This window comes from Ovis canadensis, chromosome 6 (genome assembly GCF_042477335.2).
Source record: "Ovis canadensis isolate MfBH-ARS-UI-01 breed Bighorn chromosome 6, ARS-UI_OviCan_v2, whole genome shotgun sequence".
Lineage (NCBI taxonomy): Eukaryota > Metazoa > Chordata > Mammalia > Artiodactyla > Bovidae > Ovis > Ovis canadensis.
Genome location: NC_091250.1, coordinates 36,749,015 through 36,772,854, shown reverse-complemented (window position 1 = coordinate 36,772,854; position 23,840 = coordinate 36,749,015). Strand labels below are relative to the sequence as shown.

Here is a 23,840-nt window from a genome sequence, read left to right as displayed (position 1 = left end):
CTAAACTGTCTTATTTCTGAAGCTGAAAACAGGCTTTATAATTTGCAGGGGGAAAAAAAGAGAGAGAGAGAACTAAAACTCTTAGGGATCAGGCCATCATAAACATTTGTCCTAACGGGCCAGCCTAAAGAACACTGACTGCAGAGGAAAACCAAACATTATGAGAAAAGGGAGCTCAGGTCCTATGAAGCATTAGCTCCTTTTGTTTGGGGGCTGTTTGCATTTATGGAATTCCATAGACTGTGGCCGTGCCTTCTCAGGAATGGAAGCACCCGGGGATGGTGATGAGAATGGGAATGGGGACCATGGAGCATTTCATGGAGGGCCTCGGGGAAGGCCACGGTCTTAACTGGGAGGCTGTGAGAAAGGAAGATCAAAAGAGATTTAACAGCCTCACTTCCATGAATGTGTTTCACTCTTTTGAACTTAAAAATGTACCCAGCCATGTCTCGATGTAGGAGGCCTTTATGTAATCAAATTTTAAAACAAAACTACACTTTTAATATCATACATGGAATTTAAACAATTGGATATTTTTATTAAGTGTTTTTTTTTTCTACCAAAAAAGAAGCAGAAAAACAGGCAAACAAAAAAATACATACAAACAAAAAAAAGCCCATGTTGGGCTGGGGGGAAAAGAAATGTCAGTCGTGAATTTCACCCCTAAGATATGATACTCTAGCCTGTATCCTAGAAAACACTGTTTAAAGAAAGAACAAAAAAGTTATACAACAGATTCTGCATGTTTCAACTACTCTGAGTACTCCATGTTACAGTGCCACCCAAGACAAGTCAACTACACTAAGGATTTGGGAGGTATACCCTTCTGTACAGCTCGTTTGTAAGCAATGCAAGTGCATAACCACTACTCTAATATAGTGCTCAAAAGATTAATTGAAACTTTCCTAATATCTTCCCCTCTTAGAACAATACAACTGAAGGTAACTGCTGGATGCATCATCATCTTTTAGTCTTGTAAAACTTGGCATCAAGTCTCTACGGAAAGATGCATGGCAAAACACGCCACTGTTGTTGCTGCTCCTAGAAACAACTGGCAAAAAAATATTTAAAGCTAAAATTTATTGCTCCAGATTTAACTCGCAGAACCGGAGTGTTGTGAACAAACTGTTAATCTCCATAGATGCTCAGACATGATTGTCTTCTTGTGTCTAAACACACAAAATACAAGCTGCTATCTGTACAGTTTACAGTACTGAAACACATATATTTGAAAATGAAGTATAGATATGTACTTTGCAAAGATACATGATTTTACAGCAGGGGTTTACCCAAACTTATTTTTTACAGCCACTTTCAAAATAGACAACAACTTCACTAGGATAGCTAAATTACATCAAAGAAAGAATCAGTGTATTGAAAGTAAACAGACTGGCCAATTCCCCAAGCTCCCAGATTATTTTTATATGTCTTTTTTTTATCCCCCCGCCTTTTTTTTTGAAGAAACCCCTATACATAAAATGAAAATAATATCTGGATATTTTCTTCAGTGGTGGACTAAGCAGTTTCTTAAAACAAGACATTAGTTTGCCCTTCACTTCCAAATGCCTTGAAAATAAGATATACTACTGCTTTAAAAGAACCATCGGAATGCTTCAGCGCTGGGAACAGGTGTTCTCTATAAAAAAAGAGCAAGAAAACAAGTTAAGCTTTCTTTCTACGCCAATATAAAATTAGATTTTCTCCTTTACACTTCAACAATATTTCTAGTCAGCAATACACAAATAATGACTTGCATATTTCAACATTTAATAAAAAATAAATGTTTAATCTTAGAATATTACAAAAATTAGAATATTGAATTTAATGCTAATTTACTAAATATAATGATTAAAACACACTGATCTAAAAAATAGAAGAAACACAGTTTAGAACATGGATGCAATCAGAAGAAAGGGGAATGTACAAACTACTAAGCAATAGGTGGAAGATCAGCCAGCAAGTGTACTTAAAATTTGTATCTGCTATATACGCAGCCTATGTAAGGCTGATGTTTCAAATTTAGTGAAATAATTTCTTCATTCTGGAGAATTTCTTTTATGACAGGACAATAACAAATGTAACATCAATACTACTTCTATATTTGACTACTAATGCTAAACATTCCTAAATATAATCGGATATGAGCTATACTGAAAAATATACCTCTATTTTAAAATGTCCGCATTTGCAACAAATTAATGTCATATACACAAAACAAACTTACAACTAACCAATGACACTTAATAGAGCAAAAGTATCTTTTTGCACCAGAAAAATACTATAGTTTTCCAATGGAGTAACAGGCAACACTAAACATATGAGCAATTCTTTTAACGAGAAGTTTACAGTTACTATGGGCATTTTGCTAGATAAACAGTAGTTAAGCTGTCAAATTTTCCTTTATATATTAACATTGCAGTAGTTCACCATTCCATACCCTTCTTTATAAAACAGAGTCACATGAGAATACATTGAAGGTACATAAGGAACAACTGTTGCTGCTGCCGCTAAGTCGCTTCAGTCGTATCCAACTCTGTGCGACCCCACAGACGGCAGCTCATCAGGCTCCCCCGTCCCCGGGATTCTCCAGGCAAGAACACTGGAGTGGGTTGCCATTTCCTTCTCCAATGCATGAAAGTGAAAAGCGAAAATGACTAGCTAAGAGTAAATCTTGATATGGGGCAAATGAAAAACTTCCTTTTCTTCCTTAGACCTGTCCAACAAACCTATGGAGCCTATAAGATAGCTGCTCAGGATGAATAGGTATATAAATTGGAAAGTTGAATATTACCAAAATATCTAGGAGGTATAAAAGAATGCACTCACACACACATACACTCCTTGTAAACACGTCTTAAGACAGTGTTAACAGCACCTGAATTTTCAGAAAATATATAAAAATTCTACTACAAATACTCTTTAATGATCGAGGTTACCTTTTACTTTTTCATATATGACTCATTAGGTTGACACAATCCTGCCATAGAAATGTCATCTAAAAATTAAACTATTAATTGATTAAGATTCAAATGAGAATTTAAATGAATAAAATAACCATGCTGGCTATCTGCATTAAAAAGGATTTTAAAAAACTGTTCTCATAATCAATACCATATACGTCACAATGAATGTGTTAAGAACTAACACTATCTAATTCAAAATTGCATATATGTATACAGAAAATATTTAGCTTGTGAAGTATTTTCTAAAAGCACAAACAAAAAGGTCCAGGTGTGGAGAAAAGGGAACCCTCTTACACTGTTGGTGGGAATGCAAACTGGTACAGCCACTATGGAAAACAGTGTGGAGATTCCTTAAAAAACTGGAAATAGAACTGCCTATGACCCAGCAATCCCACTGCTTGGCATACACACTGAGGAAACCAGAATTGAAAGAGACACGTGTACCCCAATGTTCATCACAGCACTGTTTATAATAGCCAGGACATGGAAGCAACCTAGATGTGCATCAGCAGATGAATGGATAAGAAAGCTGTGGTACATATACACAATGGAGTATTACCCAGCCGTTAAAAAGAATACAATTGAATCAGTTCTAATGAGGTGGGTGAAACTGGAGCCTATTATACAGAGTGAAGTAAGCCAGAAAGAAAAACACCAATACTGTATACTAATGCATATATATGGAATTTAGAAAGATGGTAACAATGACTCTATATGCGAGACAGCAAAAGAGTCACAGATGTATAGAACAGTCTTTTGGACTCTGCGGGAGAAGGTTCAGGGTGGGATGATTTAAGAGAATAGCATTGAAACATGTATATTATCATATGTGAAACAGATCGTCAGTCCAGGTTCGATGCATGAGACAGGGTGCTCAGGGCTGGTGCACTGGGATGACCCTGAGGGATGGGATGGGGAGGGAGGGTCAGGATGGGGAACACATGTACACCCATGGCTGACCCATGTCAATGTATGGCACAAACCACTACAATATTGTAGAGTAATTAGCCTCCAATTAACATAAATAAATTTTTAAAAAAGGTCCATTGGTCCCGTAAAAATAGTACTTATTGATACTATAATCCTTATTCCTCATAGTTTAATATGTCTTCCTCTTTCCAGTTCACTATGCATACCTGGATCCCATCATTTGACTTGGCTGAGGAGAAAAACCCTTTACTACTTTTACAATTACCTTTTAAATGATACATGTAATTATATGTTCTCATGACACATATTTAATCATTATTAAAGGTACTTATGAAATTATAAGAAAACATTTATTCATCCTAATATTCATAATTTACAACACACATATATAAGCAGTAAATGAAAACTTAGTTTACACCAGATGCTAACTTGCTGCCCGATGCCAACTAAGAATACATTTTATATAAGTATGCATACTTATATAAATGTAGTCATTTTTAACAAGATAAGTTAGATCCAAGCATATCCATGCATTGCAGAATCACATATGAAAAATAAACATGTGCATATATATTCATATATATTCACATTTATGTGTACAGTATATGACATAGAGATGCCAACTTGCTCTCAGATGCCAACTGGAAACAAGACTCTAAGTATATACTTATATATCTTGTATCCTGATAAACATATATGTTCATGAAGATAAACAGAAGAAATATATATGGAGCACATTTTTTAAATAAGATGAACTCCTTATGCCTTAGTTTCATTTTTAAATCCTTCTTCCAACTCTTGGCTCTTCCTGTGTCCCTCTCCACCACTCAATTTTATTTGCAATATTTAGAAAAAGCAAGCTTTATAAGACGCCACCTGCAATCAAAGGTCATGGTTGTAAAGAAAAAGATAATCACTTCTCAATGCTTGCTAGCACTAAAAATTAGATAATGCAAATGTGAGGAGGGCTTTCCAGGTGGCACAGTGGTAAAGAATCTGCCTGCCAATGCAGGAGACTCAAGAGATGTGGGTTCTATCCCTGGGTCAGGAAGATCCCCTGGAGTAAGAAATGGCAACTCACTCCAGTATTCTTGTTTGGAAAATTCCATGGTCAGAGGAGCCTGGAGGGTTACAGTCCATAGGGTCTCAAAGAATTGGACACGACTGAGCACACACACATGCTGCCTGACAGGCAACTGGGAGAGGAGCAGAGAGATTGTTCTCTTTACTATCATTACCAGTCACAAAATTGCACACTGATGTGTATATATTAGTATGTATACAATTTTGAGACTGGTATGTATCTCCAAACAATTCGTTGCTAAAGAGGAAGGGAAAAGGTAAGCAGAGATGCTTCTTTTATAAATTATTTCTCCCTTATATAAAAATCTTTGAGGTCGAACCCTAAAATGACTAGTTGGGAAATCACCTAAAATGTTTGAGAAAATTTAGGAAAACCACAGGTGCATTAATTGGAATAAATTTTCAAGGCATTCACCAGAAACTCGAGGTGAGGCTTCTCTGTTTTATTTCAGGGTGAAAAAAGGTAACAAAACTCTTCAGTGTCCCACAAGCCATACAAAAAGAATGGATGTATATCTAGCCTCCTACCCAATCTTCACTGGGATCATTGGAAAATTCCTTATGGCCTGGGCTGAATTTTTTTCAACCAGGACGGGTTAGTAAACTGTTTTCACAGGTAAAATATTGGGTTTAACTATGGGTTCTTATGAAGTCTGTCCTAATTTGGGGCCATAATGAGGTCATCTTTTTGTAAGAGGACTTCTATTTTAAATGACTGGGGGACTCAGCATAGCAATGTGGGGGATTAAGCACCCTGACCAGCTCCCATTGGGTTATATAAATTCAAGAGTCCCAGTTGGGGAGTCACACTGTTGATGAGATTACAGTGACTTTCTGGATCTCAGTGATGCTTGCAGGAAATCGTTATCCCTTATCGGGAGTAATAGAGAAGCCAGATTCCCCAGGAAGAGAAAGGAACAGGGAGTTAACGAATAGAATTGAGTTGATCAGCATTGTTTAAAGCAGCCTTCATGGCTCACACAGGTGCCAACATTGACAAACAGCAATCTTGCTCCCAGGAGACCTGGGGAGAAACCTGCAGCCCCTAGTTCTCCTTCCGGGACTGCTGTGAAGTATGTCAGGGGAATTCATCCCTACACGTGCCAGACCAGAACGACCTTCAGATTTAAAGGAAAGATGGTGATGATGACCCTATATGCGAGACAGCAAAAGAGACATAGATGTAAAGAACAGTCTTTTTTGGACTGTGGGAGAAGGCGAGAGTGGGATGATTTGAGAGGGTAGCGTTGAATCGTGTATATTATCATATGTAAAGCGGATCGCCGGTCCAGGTTTGATGCATGAGACAGGGTGCTCAGGGCTGGTGCACTGGGATGACCCTGAGGGATGGGATGGGGAGGGACGTGGGAGGGAGGTTCAGGATGGGGAACACATGTGCACCCGTGGCTGATTCATGTCAATGTATGGCAAAAACCACTACAGTATTGTAAAGTAATTAGCCTCCAATTAAAATAAATGAATTAATTTTTTAAAAAAAGAAGAAAAGATGCTCCTCACTGATCATCAGGGAAATAAAAATAAAAAGGAATGCCTTCTGTTCTCCTAAGTAACTTTAAAAAGCAAATTGAATAACATAACTGTGTAATCCATGCCTAAATACATTTTACATTTACTTCTTTTAAAAAACTGAATACAAAAAATTATCAATATATCTCTGGCAGAAATATATATCAGTTTGATTCTTATTAAATCAGCAATGAAGAAACTATTAAATGACCTAAAAACCAACAGACATCCCCAAAGCTGCTACCTTAAGAATTTGAGCATAATTTTCTCTTTTGGTGCTTGCGAGGCAGTCACATGAACTGTGGTGTCTTTAGGTTGGACACACATCTATGTACAAGCAAGCGTGTGAGGTCGCTTCAGGTGTGTCTGACTCCGTGCAGCCCTATGGACTGTAGCCCTCCAGGCTCCTCTGTCCACGAGATTCTCCAGGCAGGAATACTGAAGTGGGTTGCCATGCCCTCAAGGGGATCTTCCCCACCCAGGGATTGAACCTTTGTCTCTGGCATCTACCTGCATTGGCAGGTGGGTTCTTTACCACTAGCGCCACCTGGGAAGGCCCACACATCTACATATTCTTGTTTAAAATATGTTCAGTCCAATAAAAACTCATCTCCTAAAAGCTGAAATTGAGTATCTGTATCTTCATACATATGAGTTTATATGGGGTTGGCTATTCATGTCTAGCCAGATACGTATGTAAAATTTGCACTATTCAGGACACCAAACAAAATGAATCACTTTTAATAAAGCTAGATACACGTTTTCAAAGACCATATAAAAGACAACTCGATGTTGAAATTTACTTCAGAATGCATGAAAGTTATAAATTGAGATATAATTAAGACATTAGCAAATTCTACAACTAAAGTTAAATATATCTTTCCAATATGTATTCATGTAGTTTCTGATCCAAAGACTCAGTGGTTCACCCAGGCCTTCAAAACTCTGCTGTGAAACAGGGTGGCTTTAATACAATACATTCTAAGCTGAAGTCAGTATTTTGGGGTACTCTTATATTCATCAAAAATTTCCTTTTTCCCCATTTAGTATTAATTGAAGAAGCATTAATCATCCAGCCATTTTCCCATCCCCATATAATAATGGGAAGTATGCTTTTTCCACCCAAAAACAAAGCAATTTCAAACTGCAGTTAGTCAACACAGCCTCTTCTAAACTCTTTCGAAGTGTTGTTTTCACTGTGAGAAGCCCCACTATAAGTTTATTAAACTTCTGAGCATCTAAGTCCTTGAAACCAGAACCTCTTACTGCATTGGATTTTTCTCTTTGCAATAGAACTTGAAAACCTTAATGAATCACTGAAATTTTGCAACAGGAAATACATAAATAAATATGATAAAGAATACTAAGGCTCATTGTTTGCCTTTAGATATTTGATTATATTTTGTTTTGGCTTCATATGAAACAAACTTTGGAGTGCTGTGGATGGAAAAAAGGAAAAGAAATCCTGATGGTAAAAAAAAAAAAACACTACTTTTTCTGATTTGATTCATAGAGAATGCTAAAATATCAAATCATATAGGTTCTTCATTTTTGTGCTGACAAAATTTCAAAACCTAATTGGAGAAATGGAAAATCATTTTATATATACTGTACAATATTGTGAATGTGAAAACGCACGCACATGCATGTAATTACAAATGTGTATGATCAGTAAAAATGGCCTAAAATTATACCTAGTAAATGTTAGAGACTTTCAAATATTTTAGGCAAAAATATTATTCTATATCCTATTTATAAATAGTATATTTAAAAGATCATAATCCAATAACTATAAGAATTATTAGCAAGCACAAGTATAGCATAGGTCAGTTAGTTTGACAGAACAAGTAATTTATGATAAATGATAAGCTCACAGTCCAGTAATTCACTGTTACTGTAAGAAAGAAACTTTATATTTAAATAATAATATCAATATTTCAATAATTCTAATGTTTTAAGATATATGGATTAATATAAGTATACAATGTTTCCATATTTTAAAGTACACCTTCCTCACTTTCTCTTTTTCTCCTGTTATAAAATGTATGTGATATCTATCAGATTAATTTTTCTTATAATTCAGATTCACTTATAACTGTATAAATCTTTGGTATACTCACACCTTATTTTGGCCATGATCCAGATATTAATTAAAAACACCTATCAAATGCCACTAACTGGAATATTAGACCCCTCTTTAAAAGAGAGAAATGCACCAAATAAGTAACTGCATAACTTTTATGACCCGAAATTTTGGAGGTCTTAATCATGATTATAAGGAGCATTCCACATTTCTGGTTTCCACACTGACATCTGTGGCTAGGATTTCTCTGATTAATGGTGGAACCCAGAGATGGCTTTTTCATTAGTATTGATTCTGTGTGGTCTATTGCTCCTGCTACTCCCTATGCCTGGCAAATGTGAGGGCGCTTCCTTTTCCCTCCTTCTACAAGACCACCACCACCTTCCCCATCACCACTGCAATGGCATGACTTTAAACTTAGCTAACTTGTGTAAATGGACAGATGAGACTGTATACTAGGTTGGAAACGTACTAAATCAAATCAACCTGGTAGTTAAACCAGTAAGAAAGACAACTGTCCAAAGGGAGATGTGTGTATGGGGAAAGAGTGGGTTGGTAGGAAGAACAGTAACAGTTTGACACCAAGATTCAAACTGGCCTACAAGTGGCCAAAAATGCACCCACTTTTGGTCCTAGCATCTAACGTAACTACTTCAGGCGAGTGTCTTGATTAAAGCTGTAAAGGATCATATTTCAATTACTTTTGATAAAAACACTTCAAACCACATCCTTCCAATAATAAGTAAATTATTGTATTACACATAGGTAGTTTAGTGATTAAAATAACCTTGGATTTATAAAAATAAAATAAAATAGGATGATACAAGGATAAGCAGAAATAGGCAACGTTTTCAACAATCCAAAAATTTTAAAGATGTTTTTGAAAATTTATTTTAGATATTATTTTTCACTTACATATAGGAGGAAGTATGAAATGAAATGAAATTAAAATTGATATTTAAAAAGTGGAAATTAGATTAATAAAATCAATATTGTCAAGAATGACACATCTTTATGAAAAATATATATCCAAATAGATATGGTTATATAATAAATGACTCAATATATATATGAATATATAAATTCATATATATGGCAAAGCCACAAGTTAAATGATTCTATCTGCCCTCAAAATCACTGTACTGATTACTGTTGACTGCAACAATACATTTAGGTGAGATCACTGCTAATTATTGAAAAACCACCAATATTCTCTTCATGATCAACCTGTTGGGCAATTTTTTAAAATTTTGTTTTTCTTTTTAAAGCAGACAGTGAACTATCTCCTCATACTGAAAAGAAGAAATATTCATGTGAAATGTGAAGAAATGGGAGGTCACTTAAAAAATTAAGAGGTGATTTTTAAAATTCAAAAGTTATGATTTGGACAGCCTCTAACTTACATTCAAGTAAAATACAACAGTTATACCTAATCTCTATAAAGAATTTAAATTATAGTTCCTCTCTTTGATTATTATAGATCTCAGAATTTGAGAAATATTATTTTTTCTATATTACATAAAATCCAAAAAGAAGTTTAATAGAAAGTTTAGACTAAAAGATCTGTAGTGTTTTGAATGTAGCCACTTCACTTGGTTCAGAATCTTCTATGACAGAAACCCAACTGCTGAGATAGATCCAGCCTAGAAATCAAAGCAGGTTTTATGTCCATTAATTACTTAGAGGAATTTAGGGAAAATGCCAAACATTTCATAGTCATTAGATGTTATCATTAAAAAAAATGTACTTGGTTAAAATTATACTTCTGAGAATCACATGTTGCTTTTAGAGTTTTTCTTTAAAAAAAGTTTATTTAATAACTGCAGTTGATGTTATATCAGAAATTTAAATTTCACAGTTACTTTGATGTTTTGGTTTCTTTCCTTAATTTTCTTTTTAAATAATAAAATTAAGAGGTACATAGTCAACAATTATAATTTAATCAATTTATTACATGTTACCTCTTTGGAAATGCATTTTAGTTAATCTCCATCATTAAGAGGACACACACTCTTAAGCATCCTCTACTAACAGGGTACCAGCATATCTTGTGCTGAGCAAGTCCTTAAAAGTCAAATTTCTCCTCAGGGATTTTCAATGTACTACTTATTTTTCTATGTGTATCACGTATGCTCTACCTTCACGCACACATAGTCACAACTGCATAGTTAACTAACTAGCAGTGTAAATTAACAAGCCTAACATTTTTCAGGCATAGGATTCATAAGACATAATTAATATTCTTTCATCAATTTTCTGGGGTCTTTTCTATATGCACAATTCTGTATTTTCCAGGAAGTTCTCTGAATTACCACTTAAAAATTACCCTGCCAATTTGAACAGTTGGTTGTTTATAGATGCTGAATGGCCTCTATCTCCCTAAACTCCTTCATCAATTTGAGCATTAGTTTTCCCATCCTGTCATTTCAATGTTTCCAACTGCAGACTTGATCAAGTTACTCTTAAAGAGAAATTAGAAGGAAAAAAAAAAAATCTAATCAGTTTACAGGAAACTATTTTTTCCACTAAGGTAAATGAAAAGAAATGATGCTGAGTGTTTCTGGTGAATCTAAGCCAAACTCGTGGCATCCTTCAAAAAAGTTTGAGGCATTAACCATTCCTACTAATTTCTTATTTAAACCAGACTCAAGAAGATGACCTTGAACATGACAGTCCTTTCTGCCACAATGCTCCTTTCTTAGTTCCCTTTAATCTGTAACACTACAGTCTGCCTGCCTCCCTCCCTTCCTTCTCTTCTTCCTTTCAACATGGCCCTTTCCCTTATTCAGGTCATACAATGGTTTCCAGTATTCTATAAAATACATTTGAAATAACAAGTCATACTGTACATTCTCACTGTGTTCAAATATTCAAGGCAAGTATTTCTTTTCTTTTCTTATTCCTTGAAAAATTCTGGAGTACTAATAGAAGATAGTAGTATACCACATAACCACATGAGGTAGCTAAGTAGAAATCACAACTGCACAATGTGTTTCTTATCTAGATCTGGGAAGAACTAAGCCAAGGGTGAATCAAGGAATTCAAGGCTTTTAAATAGGTGTGAGACTGCATTCAGAGTTTTCTAAAATTATAATCATATCTTTGAAATGTGTCCATTTTGTGCACTGAGAATAAAGAATGTAATTAGGAAGCTAAGTGTCTTGGATGAAAGAGTAAGATGTAGAGTTATGGAGTTACATGGATATTTTAAGAAGGTAATTAGAAACAAAGAAAAGTTTGAGTTCTTTAAGCCAAGGTGTATATACGTGTATATGTGTTTCACAGCGCTTGCTTACAAATCTTAGAAAAATAATGGTTCCTTAGTTCAGTTCAGTCACTCAGTCATGTCTGACTTTGTGACCCCATGGACTGTAGCACACCAGGCTTCCCTGTCCATCACCAATTCCCATGCTCAAACTCATGTCCATTGAGTTGGTGATGCCATCCAACCATCTCATCCTACCTAAAGATATTGGGAATGGAACTTATCAAGGGTTCACCATATGTTAAGCATACACCATGAATTGATAAATCTACCTCATATGTACAGACCTGCCTGAGAGAAAACACACTACTTACAGAAACACAGTTCCATTTTACCCTTTATCTTGTTAACATCATTCCATTTACAAACATAATTTCTTTCCTCACTACATATCTGTTCAGTAGAGTTGTTGCTGTCATTAGAGTTTTTCAAACTTTTTTGACTGCAACCAAGTTAGAAATAGATTTCACACAGCAGCCTAGAACAGGCACACACATTTATGTGCACACACATAATTAAAACAGAAGCTTAACATGTGCTCTTATTACATGTGATGCACTCATGTATTTCCTCCTCCACTCTATTCTACTTTCTAAAAATGCTGGCCATAAGCCAACACACTGGCCTCATATGCCACCAATGTGTTATCTACAAGTGCATGCCATGCAAATAACATGGACATGTGAAGAGCATCACATGAGGAAAACCGAAAACCACTCCACATCATAACACATTTAACAATAGAGAGATAGCAGTCTGATATAGAAGATCCAACATTTATAGCCTTTGGAATTTTAAAGGCTGGTGTTCTCTATTTTGCTTTTCAGGAGTGAAAATTAGAGCATACAACATATTTAGGGTTTGTTAGAAGATTCCACATCTCACTTCACATCCATCTACGTAGAACTGAGAATTTTATCTCTTTTGCTTTTTCTTGACTTCATTAAAACCAACCTTGACCTCATTTAACCTATAAATAAGACATTTACCATAGAGAAGTCTTCCCCCAGCACAGTTATTTATCTGCCACTGATTCACTGTCACTCATAAATCATCATTTCTACACAATTAAACTTGAGTCTATTATTCTTTAAAAAATTCATTTCATCTCCTTTCACTCTGTAAAGTTTTAGAGAAAATGTATCTTCTCTGTAATTTGCCAGATTTGCTGAACTATACAGAAATGCCCATGACTCTTCCTGATCTATAAATTTATCCCTTTCTTCTCTCATCCTACTTGATCCCTATCCTTTTGATACAATCAATCATTCAGAGGTTTTTGGGTTTTTTTAAGTCCTTGAGCAAGAAACAGCACTTTCAGCCCAGTTTCCCCGATAGTTTAACACTTTTGTTCATTTGCTCCAGAATGTCCTCTGAAACATGAACTTAGATGAAAATGAGACCCAAATAGGATCCCATTTTCCACCCATGTTGGATGTCTTCTTTCACTTACACTCTGAAATTATTCTACCAAATGTTTCAAAGGCATAAGTAAATATAATAACATCATCTAAAACACAATCTGTTTTTCCTTGTCTCAGAGTCAGCTGCCACTCCACTGAACTTGAGACTTCGCTCTGACTTCCAAACCAAATGTACTAAGTCAAGTATGAAAACATTATCTTCCCCTCTTTATAGTTTGCATTCTCGGCAAAACTTCTACAACTGCTGAAGCAAAGCAGACATCCATATCCTGTCTTTACAAAACTCCTTCCAGATAATGCATTGCAGCCTGCTTGCATATTCCTTTCTCCCTTGTTTTTAAAGCTTTCTTGGTTAGTATTTCAAATATTTTAAGACTTAACATTATTTTCTCCCAGAAAACCACCAGCCTTTTCTATTATTGCTCACTTTCTTCATTTCATAAATGCTCTCTTCTTAATAAGAGAAAAAGCTCTACATAGTTCACTTTTTAATCTCAAAATGTTTATCTACCTGTTTAATTTCCTACACTCACACACATACACACACATCCCTATCTTCTGAAACAAGAGTAACTCTACAATTTTTCAGTATTTGTTAAATACATTCTCCAATAAGAATTTGTGATAAGCATTTAACCATTTCTTACAATGATTTTCCTAAACTCACTAATGCACATTTAGAACAACTCCCTGTGTCTGCCCAAATAAAGACAAATAGCTAAACAAAGGTACTGAGTTGGTAAAGTCAAACACACCCCCCAACACACACACAATCTTATTAAAAGATATAGAAAGTAATGGCAGTAGTGTGCCTTTGGTGAGGAAGGAGGAAGAGCACTAAATTATCTAAATTGGCTCACCATGGTGACAAAGGTCACCAGGTAACCTGCGCAGATTTCCCAGGCTTTTGACAATACAGGTACAAGAACAAGGGAAACTTGTTTATCAGGTTTATCCCCTTCCAAGTGAAATCAAGCCAGAGCTTTGGTGAACTGTATGATTAAAACAAATATTCAGAAAACTCAAAATCACAAAATAATCGATCTAGGCTTTAATTCCTGAAAACAACAAATAACTTGCTGGTGTACAGAATTATCTGTAAATATAATCATCTTCTCTACTTTTTATTGATGACTTTAAATTAGGAATGAGAAATCATATAGCATCTTTCAGGATGCAGAGAATATGAACCTACATACAGTATCAAAGAGCTGAAACGAAGGTTGATATTGTTATGTCCATTTCGCAGCTGAGGAAATGTTCAGAGAAGTTATGCTGATGGAGCTAACATAGTTCCACTGGTAAGTTACCTGAAACTGGTAGCTCCTCCCACCACCTATCATCTAAATGTGACGTGGCCCAAATACAAATTTAATTATAAAAGAAATGAAAAGCCAAGAAACTAGTAGTATATTTTCTAAATAGAATTTATATTTGGTTTTGCATCAGCCAAAGAAATTTATCTTTAGTCATTAGTTCTCTGAAAAAGCAGTTGTTTGCTTTGCCACTGTCTTTTGAGTAAGAAACATACCATGAAATAAAGAGGTTAAATATCAAAAAACAGAAACAGAGATTTTCACAGGCTCACTCTCATATCTGGCTTTGGATTCTCCTGTTCTTGAAATAAATTAAGAGAAAGCCCTAAAGTTTCACAGAGGAAAAAATATTTTTCCTAATGTTTTAGAGTAGAAGTTAACAAGCCTGCTGGGATCCTCTTAGCCCCTGCAGAGCTAAGTCTTCAACATTATTAAATGGCTGTCGCATCTGAAGTATGGTGCAACATAACTCAATAAACAACAGAAAACATATGATGCCGGATGGAGGCAGGCTTTTCGATTACCCCGCAGAATAATTCAATTTCAGGACAGGTGTTTGCATGTGATGGAACAAGATGTGACTGAGGGACAAAACCACCCGTGTGCCCCTCCTCCAATTATTTGAAACTGCTAAGGATAACAGCATAAATGCTCAGTGAAAAAAGTATATTAAGAATGAACAGAAGCACTGCAGGACAAATAAAGAAATTAAATTATATATGCACAAAAATCTTCACAACTTATACCAATCCCACCAGAAAAGTACAAGTACTTTCTTAAAAACAAGTTTTGTTAAAAACAAACAAACTTTTTCTACAGTGCTCTGCTTCCCCAGCCAAGATCATCTGATATTCTAATCAGTGACTAAAAACTCACACTTATAAAATGACTTTACCATTACTTTGGATTCATTATTACTTTTCAAAAACTAATCTAAAAATAAGAAGAAAACTAAAAGAGAAGTAGTCCTTTCTCCAACTTGCATATTTACATGGGCCTTTCAATAAATCTTGAATTTAACCTATTGATTTAAGTAGTGATTTTTATATATGATGAATGAATTTATGTTAAACATTTTGTATAACTTGAATAAAAATAAACATAAGAAACTGAGCATATCCATGCTTGTGAAATGTTTGGATAGCAGGACATTTTGTTGTTTTTCCAAAGCAAAAATCAAAACTGAATTGTTTTCTAGTAAAAGTAAACGAATACAAGACCAATCTGACCAACTCAGACTGAACAGTAAGTTCTAGGAGCACCAACTACTTCCGAAGAGATTTTTTAAAGACACACTAAAACCTATTCCTGGGGAAAACTCCAATAATGTTTATGTTTATATCCAGAAGGAATATTCTACCAGCTTCTTCACAGTCACCCCGACATAGATCTTCAATCTCCAACTGTGTACTCTAGAGCAAATACGGATGAAAAGCCCATCACTTTTGACACACCTTTCAATTTTCAGTCTTACAGGCTATTTTTATAAATTGTCCTGTATTTGTCAATCTGTAACTCTGAACTGTGCCAAAATCTTAAGTATTCACCCAAAAACAGTTGACAAACAAAAATATGCAACAATGCTTCAGTAATCAATTAATTAAAAAGTTTAAAAATCAAGTAATTTTTATCTACTTCATCACTGGATACACTTTCCATTCTTGTTTAAAATATCCACATATTTTTATATGATTAAAGTCTAAAGTTTGTTTTTGTTCTTATTGGCTTCTGATTTTTTAAAAAAATTTTGCTTGGTGCTGACTGAATTTCAAACATTCTTATAGAATAATTTACAAATGCTTTTAATTTTTTTCATTTTACTATTCCTAATTGCCATCCAAAAGACTGCTTAGAATTTACGTGATGTTTGGATAGGAAAGGAAGTTATTTTCATTTAGGAATTATTTAAAAATGTGTGATTCTTTCAAAACAACTTTGACTACCTTGTACTAAACCTAGTGATGGAAAGAGAATCTCACTGGACTTGTATAATACTTTGCTGCGTTAGCTACAAATCTACTTTCTGACTTCAGCCAAAGCTGAACTTCTCTGTGCTTTTTTCTTAACATTTATGAAATTCTGCAACTTTTCTCTATGTTGTTTCTATCCTACATTCCAGTGTTAAGATATTATCATTTTGTTTGAATTTATTGAAAAATTTTCTCTTTCCTTTTAATAGCTATATATTTACATTTTCCAATCAAAAATATGTTTGTTTTTATACTGGCACGGTTCTGACTCTTCAATCTGAAAACCCATTTTTGAATTATGATATAAAAAGATAAACCACTATGTATCACAATTTAAGATATGAAACGTTCATATTTTACCTCTAGTTTTTTTTTTTTGGTCATCAACTTCAAGAACTTATATGACATGTTTAATTGGTGACCAGTTTCACTATTTGACCATACAGATTCTGAATCTGAGTGACACAACTATTTTATGTGTGTGTCTACAGGGCTGGTGTGTTGCGGTTCATGGGGTCACAAAGAGTCGGACATGACTGAGCGACTGAAGTGAACTGAAATAAACAAATGCATTTCTTTGGGTAGCATGTGTCACCTTCCTGCACAAACTGCAGTCAATGCTCTGTCCAGACTCCTACAATTGCCATTTGTGTGGTTGGGGCTCTGAGAACTTGACATCCTCCTTTAAAACACTCTTCTAAATCCAGTTATCAAGTGCAGGACAATACCTGGATGTTTTCCACCAGACCCCTTAGGAGCTTGACCTAACTTGTGGGAAATAATTTAGGGCCTGTACATTCAGCAGATAATTGAAAATAGAGAAAAGAAAAGAGAGGGAAAAAAGACTGTCTTTCTCCTGACTTTCCAGTTTCTCAGCCTCTTCACTCTCACATGCCTCTCCTACGTCCCTTGTCCAGCTCAGGGGAAGCATAGGTGGCGGTGGCATTGTGTGCCCAGCAGCAGAGAGCCAGGAGTGGGGGCAGGGAACACTCCTGAGGCACTGCTGACTAATGTAATTCCATGAATCAGCTAATGGGAGAGAAACCAGATCTGTGTGGTCTCTAATGCTGTCCCACAGAGATCAATCATGTCACCTGAACAACGTTCAGGGACTAAGAGAGGCTGGGGTGGCCCACGGGACGACTCTCCCTTGAGTAAGATTAGGTTGAGAGATTTAGATCTTAGTATAAGAAATGTAACTGCTGTGAATATGAAAACTAAAGGAATACCTTTGTATGAGATTACTTTTGTATGAGACAAAGGTCTATCATAGAACTTACGATATATGGTAAGTTTTTTAAAATATCTGAGAACTTAATATTAACCATTTAGGACACAAGTTTTTAAGATAAGTTTTGTGACACAAGGGCATACAGCATGACTGCTTTGACTAATCAGTGATAATTTTTTAGTACAGCGATTGATTGAATGAATAGTGTTATATGCAACTATATAGTACACAATAACACCAAAAAGCTAAATTTATTTTATGTGCATTTTTATCCTATGAAATACCATTAAGTGGTGATTTTGTAAATAAATTTTGAAGGAATTAAGATGCCCTTCACATGAGACTTATCAGGAAAATGTGGAAATAAGTAAAGCAATTTTAAAAGGAATGCCAGAGGGGAGGCTTTAAAAAATGTGGGCAAGAGGCCCAACACACCCATGTGAGTCTGTCTTAATTTCAGTTTACTCACCCTGAAAATCTGATTATGCCTCCAGTCCTTGGCATGAGAATAAGTCAAAGGAAAGAAGAGCACGTGGGACTTGAAGTGATAAATACTAGTATCAGCAATGACTATAGTCCAGATATTAACTTAAAGCCAATAAATATTAGCTACTGAACTTACACCTGAAATCCACAGGTAATATCCATAATGAATCTTCAAATTACTATCCTCAGCTCCGGAGTCTATCTGACATCTAAAACATCTCCACAGATGATGATAAGTTACAGAAACCAAATTAGAGCGGGAGGCAGGTCAGCAGGGGGACTTTGCACCATTCTGCAACCACTGTTTCAGCTCTGGTTCAGTCCTGTAAACCCTGTCACTCTGACACGCATCCAGCTGGTTTCCTACAACCATAACTGTGCGGTTACACATGTGCTTAAGGCAATCATGCTGCCTTTCCTTTTAAAAGTGACCTAGATAGAATCTTAGCCAATTAATTTTTTTTTTCTTTCTTTCTGCCAAATTGCATTCCACTAATAATCTTAGCCTTGAACCAAGAACAACTCTCTGGTAGGAAAGGGTATATAGTCAGGAGAACATTTTCAGAGAGCTCTACAAAGAGAGAAATATGTTTCCCCTCTCATCTACATCTCACTTTCCGAAGATCAGCAGAACTTTTTGCATGTGAATTTTTAAAAAGAAGAAAAGGTAATACTATGGAATTTTGTGATAAAAAAAAAAAGCTAAGGAACGTAAAGATCACAAGAAGTTGGGAAAACTATCAAAAGGAAGAAAAAAGAAACTTATGAAGTTTGTTTAGACTAACAAACCGGCATAGAAACTTGTGCAGAAAACCTACTGGTATTCACATTAAACTTGTTCAGAGAGGTTGCTTACTAGATAAATCGGAATTATTCCGTGGTCCTACCTACTACATACAATAAATTGGAATGCAGGCAGTACATAGGTCTAGCTAAAGATGAAGTCCACTTAACCACAGCAAATCTATAATTCTAGATTCTCTAATTCTAGATCCTATAGTTCAAGGGTAAAATAATTAAAGCCAGGAGTGCTCATCGACTAAGCATTAACAGAAGATTTAAGTATGAACTGAATTTTAATTTCCCATGGGCCTTAGAGACCTTAAGAAGTTATAATAAATTAATCCAAAGAAGATATTTCAAAGCTAAAAACAAATTTTTTCCACCTAAGAAAACACATGATCCATGCCTTTATGATTCCTATTATCTTTGCTTAAGAAGAGCTGCCAAAGGGAATGTAATAAACCACTCTAGAATAAAGTCAAACTTTCAGCAGACATGGGTTCTCTTATAAGGAGGAATAAATGCAATATTTTTATGGAATTGATCATAATCAATGATGATATCAACATAATATTTGTTTGAGGAGAATTACAAAGTGCTATTTGCTTTGATTTATAGTAATAAAACTTAAAAAAATCTGTATCTTATTTATATCCAAACCTGCAAAGATTTTTAACTCTTCTTTCAAAGGCCAGTCCTTGGAGAAAACTCCTATTCAGGTTTCCCTCTGATGAGAACATGTGAGAACCACTCTCAGCCTACAGTCCAGCCCATAGAATATTCCCTAATGCTAAATCTATCACCTATATATGAGCATTTAGCCATCTACTCTGTACATTATATCAAGAGGCTAAATATGATTATCTGTCCATATTTCATTACTAAGTATATCACCAAAGCCATTTACTTCTGATTTTCCATTTTCCCCCTTTTGTTGTGATCAGGTCACTGTATGAAATTTCCACCAAACACATCAATCTTTTTGTTTAACATAACCGAAAGCCTAATTTAACAAGTACTTTAGTGATAATCTGTACATTGTTTTAAGCACACACAGGAAAAGAAACTGTCATTGACCATATAGTGTATCAACCAAAACAGTGCTTGATGTATAGAACGATTTTGTGACCACATAGTGGTTACTTTGTTAAACACAGAACCCCAAGTTTATATTTTTTGTAACTGAGTTTTAGGAACCCTTAGTTTCTAAACTATATAAATAAAATAATTCTTAAATAAAATTACCATCTCACCTGCTACAAATTGTCATCTCTCCTTAAAAAAACTGCAAGTGGTGTTCAGTTTTCTCTACTATTTCCCCTTTCTGAAAAAATACCAACTATGCAGAAAATAAAATGGAAAACAGAAAAATTTTGTCATGGTAAGGAAAAAAATTAGAAGAGTTTAGAAAATCCCCTTTTGAATTCATGCATGTTAGTTTCAATGATCACTCTCTGTGTGTGTGTGTGTGTGTATGTGTGTAAAAGGGAATGTAGGCTTGTGTGCCACAAACTGTGTCCTCACAGTTACACCTGGGTCAGTAATAGGTCTCTCTTGCCCAGTATAAGTATATAGAATGTGATGTATCCGACCCTTTGGGCAGAGATGCTTTTAAAAATAATAAGAGGGAAGGGGGTATTTTAAACCACCTAGGGAATTTTTTGACCATATTGAATGTGAAACTTCTGATTTTTCAAACCAATTACATTAGTTTTCCTCCCAGAGCTAAAAAAAAAAAAAAAAAAGGAGGGGCGCCCTCGCATCAGGAGGGCGGTTCCAGGCGAAGTGCAGGTGGGGAGGGGGCGAGGAGAGGCCATGCCCTCCGCAAACCACCACCAACTGTATCTTACAACCTGAATGAAGCTTCAGGAAAAGGGGACTGCATCTTGAAGCCAGACAAGAAGCCCTGGAGGGGAGAGGAGAGGGGAGTGAGGAGGGAAGGGGGGAGACTGGGAAACAAGAAATCATCTCCTCTGACCTCTAGCGAAGTGCCAGGTTTTTTCTTTAGCTCTTCACATTTCCTAAATTTGCAGATCTGGTGTCCCGTTTTGCGGTTCCTGCAACTGCTGCAGACGCCACAGTTGATGAGCCTCTTGCAGGGCACGCAGACCCCACACCTTTTCCTCTTCTTCTTGGCCGGGTTGGCTCCGCCAGCTCCCCCTGAGGAGGACGAGGAGGAGGAGGAATGGTTCTGCGGGCAGTCTGCCAGGTTGGCAATTTGAAACGCACTGTCTGTGACGGCTGCTGAGGCTGCTGCGGGGGAGTGAAGGGCTGTCATGACGATGACCCCTGGAGGTAATGAGATGCCCCCTAAAGCCGGGATAGCGGAAAAAGTCCCCACGCGCTCGGGGAGATTCATTATCTCTGCTTCAGCAGCGCCGCATTTGAGCTTGTTCATGCATTCCCCCGCCAAAGGTCTGCAGTGTTCAGGGGATAAGGTGGAGAGGAAATTAGTATTTGCCATTTGCAACGATGGCTCTGGCGGGCAGCCAGCTTTCCCCAGCCTCTGGGAGTCGTTTCGGTGGTGCATGCTGGTCCTGCCGCCGCCGCCGCCGCCGCCGCCGCCACCGCCGCCGCCACCACCGCCACCACCGCCACCGCCGGCGGGGAGGATCGCCGAGGAGGAGGCGGAGGAGGAGGCGGCGGCGGAGGAGGATTTCCTGCCGCCCCCACCGCCCCCGCCGCCGCCCCCACCGCCGCCGCCGCCGCCCCCGCCGCCGCCCCCGCCCCCGCCGCTGCCCCAGAGCATGGCGGTGGCGGCGGCGGCGGTGGCCGCGTTGTCGCAGTTCCAGGGGGACATGCCGATGCGCGCGGCGGCCGCGGCGGCGGCGGCGCTGCTGGGGAAGATGGGGGTGGTGATGCGCGCGATCTTGGCGGCCTGCGGGAAGGCGCCCCCGTTGGTCTTGTAGAAGGAGGTGGCAAAGGAGCGGTAGCGCTCCATCTCCGAGTTGTAATCCACAAGGCTGTTCAGGGACCCCTCGGGCAGGTGGCTTTCCTTGGGCAAGCCCGGGGCCTCCGGGCTCGGCCCGGGCTCCACGCAGACATTGGTGTTCATGGTGCAAGGGGGAAAGAAGGGGTGCAGGGTGGAAGTGGGGACCGTTTGGTCCGACACCTGGGTGGGGAAGGGGGGGAGGTGGGGGGGAGGGAAGGGGGTGATGGTGATGTTGGGGTGGGGGCCGAGGCGGGAGGGGAAAGTGGGTCCGGGTGGGGACAGCAAGGTGAGGACTGCTTTATTCCTCTCTGGGGCGCATTTCCACAGACGGTGAATTCCCAGGCAGCGTCTTCCTTTGCATTATCCTCCAACTGTTACAACTAAAATAAAGAAAGTCATTCCAACGAGATGCACGAGGAAAAAGATGAAAAAATAAACAGGCTCCCTCACTACCCCACCGCAGACACAGAAAGCTCCCACATTCTTCGTCAGGTCGTTTGCATAACAATCATCAAGACGTGACACCCCCCCCCACCTCATTCCCATCCTTCCCCCACGCTCCCAACCCGGATCCCTCCCTCCCCAGAGCACACCACGGCTCCTCCCCCCTATTCTTATAACCCTCCTGAGAAAATGTATTAATAGCCAGGATACCCAGGGTAGAGGAAAGACGGGGGTGACAAATGCCGAGGGAAAAGGGCAATTGGAGTGCTAAAGACATGCAAATCAGGGGTGGGAGGGCGATACTACCTATAAGCAGAGGGCATTTAAACACTATGAAATGTGTGAACAAGTGCTGCCTGGGCATGCAAATGCTCTAAAGTAGAAAACAGCTATGGCCCTATGAGGAAAATGAACAGGAAATTAGCAAATGAAGTACTGAGAAAGTCTACAATACATCCGAGTATAAACTGTAAGCAAACACAATACAACTGAGAGCTAAGAGACTGCCCACATACAATCTGAACTAAAGAGGCAGGGAAAAAAGAACTACCAGCTGCCACAGTGTCCTTCTGTGTCTGCGGTCATTAGTTTGAATCCCAGCACAGCTGGCTCTGTTAGGGTCTTAATTCAATGGACCAAGGACAGGTCTCAATTGTACAAGCCATTTGGTGGTGGGGCTTGGAGGGGGTAAGAGGGTGGTGTTCTACTTGTTTAAAAGAAAGAAAAGAAAGATGGACTAGATTAAAAAAAATTTTTTTTAATGATGCAAACCGTGTCATAGCTTTCAAACCAAGTGCCTGTAGTCACTTTAAGAATATTCCCAATAATTCCTAATGGAGTCTCCAGCCTCTCCCCAAGACAAGAGGAAAGCATGGACTTTGAGGCTTTCTCCAGTCACTGATTTTTACATTGAGTAAAAGTAGGGGGACATCATTTAAGGTGTTCCATGAAGAAACAGTCATTAAGATGATTTTTTTCTTTAGCTCTCTTTAAGAGCAAAGTTTAATATTAACTGAGTATTTGCATTCATCTCTTTGCTTACAGGGCATTATTATGCTTAGGCAGAGGTATTTTAGTTGTTTATTACAGGGGGAGAGGTGCATCAGAGCCTTTTAAGAAGTAAAGCAAAAATGTAAAATGTATATTAACCTAAAAAACCAGTTTCTTTGTTTCCAGATTTTTTTTGGGGGGGGGGGAACAGATATCTTTTTGTGACATCTTCTGAAACCCACATACTGGTCTAGAATGTGGAGTTCAGGGAATTTCAAATGGGGGCCCAGGAGTCTCAGTCTCAAATATTCAGTTCAAAATGGATATCAATTATAGCAATTATGCTTATAATTAGATTAATGAGCCATTTATGCCCAAACTCCAAGTGCAAAAACTTCAAGTCCTGATGAGAA

The 23,840-nt window shown here is 37.5% G+C and overlaps 1 protein-coding gene across 1 annotated transcript; it reads right to left on the bottom strand.

Moving 5' to 3' along the window:
• Positions 1-512: 512 nt before the first annotated feature.
• Positions 513-22,186, bottom strand: CXXC4 (CXXC finger protein 4). Its single transcript, XM_069593579.1, has 2 exons — positions 21,040-22,186; positions 513-1,636 (listed from the first exon to the last, which is right to left on the bottom strand). The coding sequence occupies exons 1-2, from the start codon at positions 22,114-22,116 to the stop codon at positions 1,592-1,594; spliced, it is 1,122 nt and encodes a 373-aa protein (XP_069449680.1). The 5' UTR covers positions 22,117-22,186; the 3' UTR covers positions 513-1,591.
• Between the last annotated feature and the right edge of the window lie 1,654 nt (positions 22,187-23,840).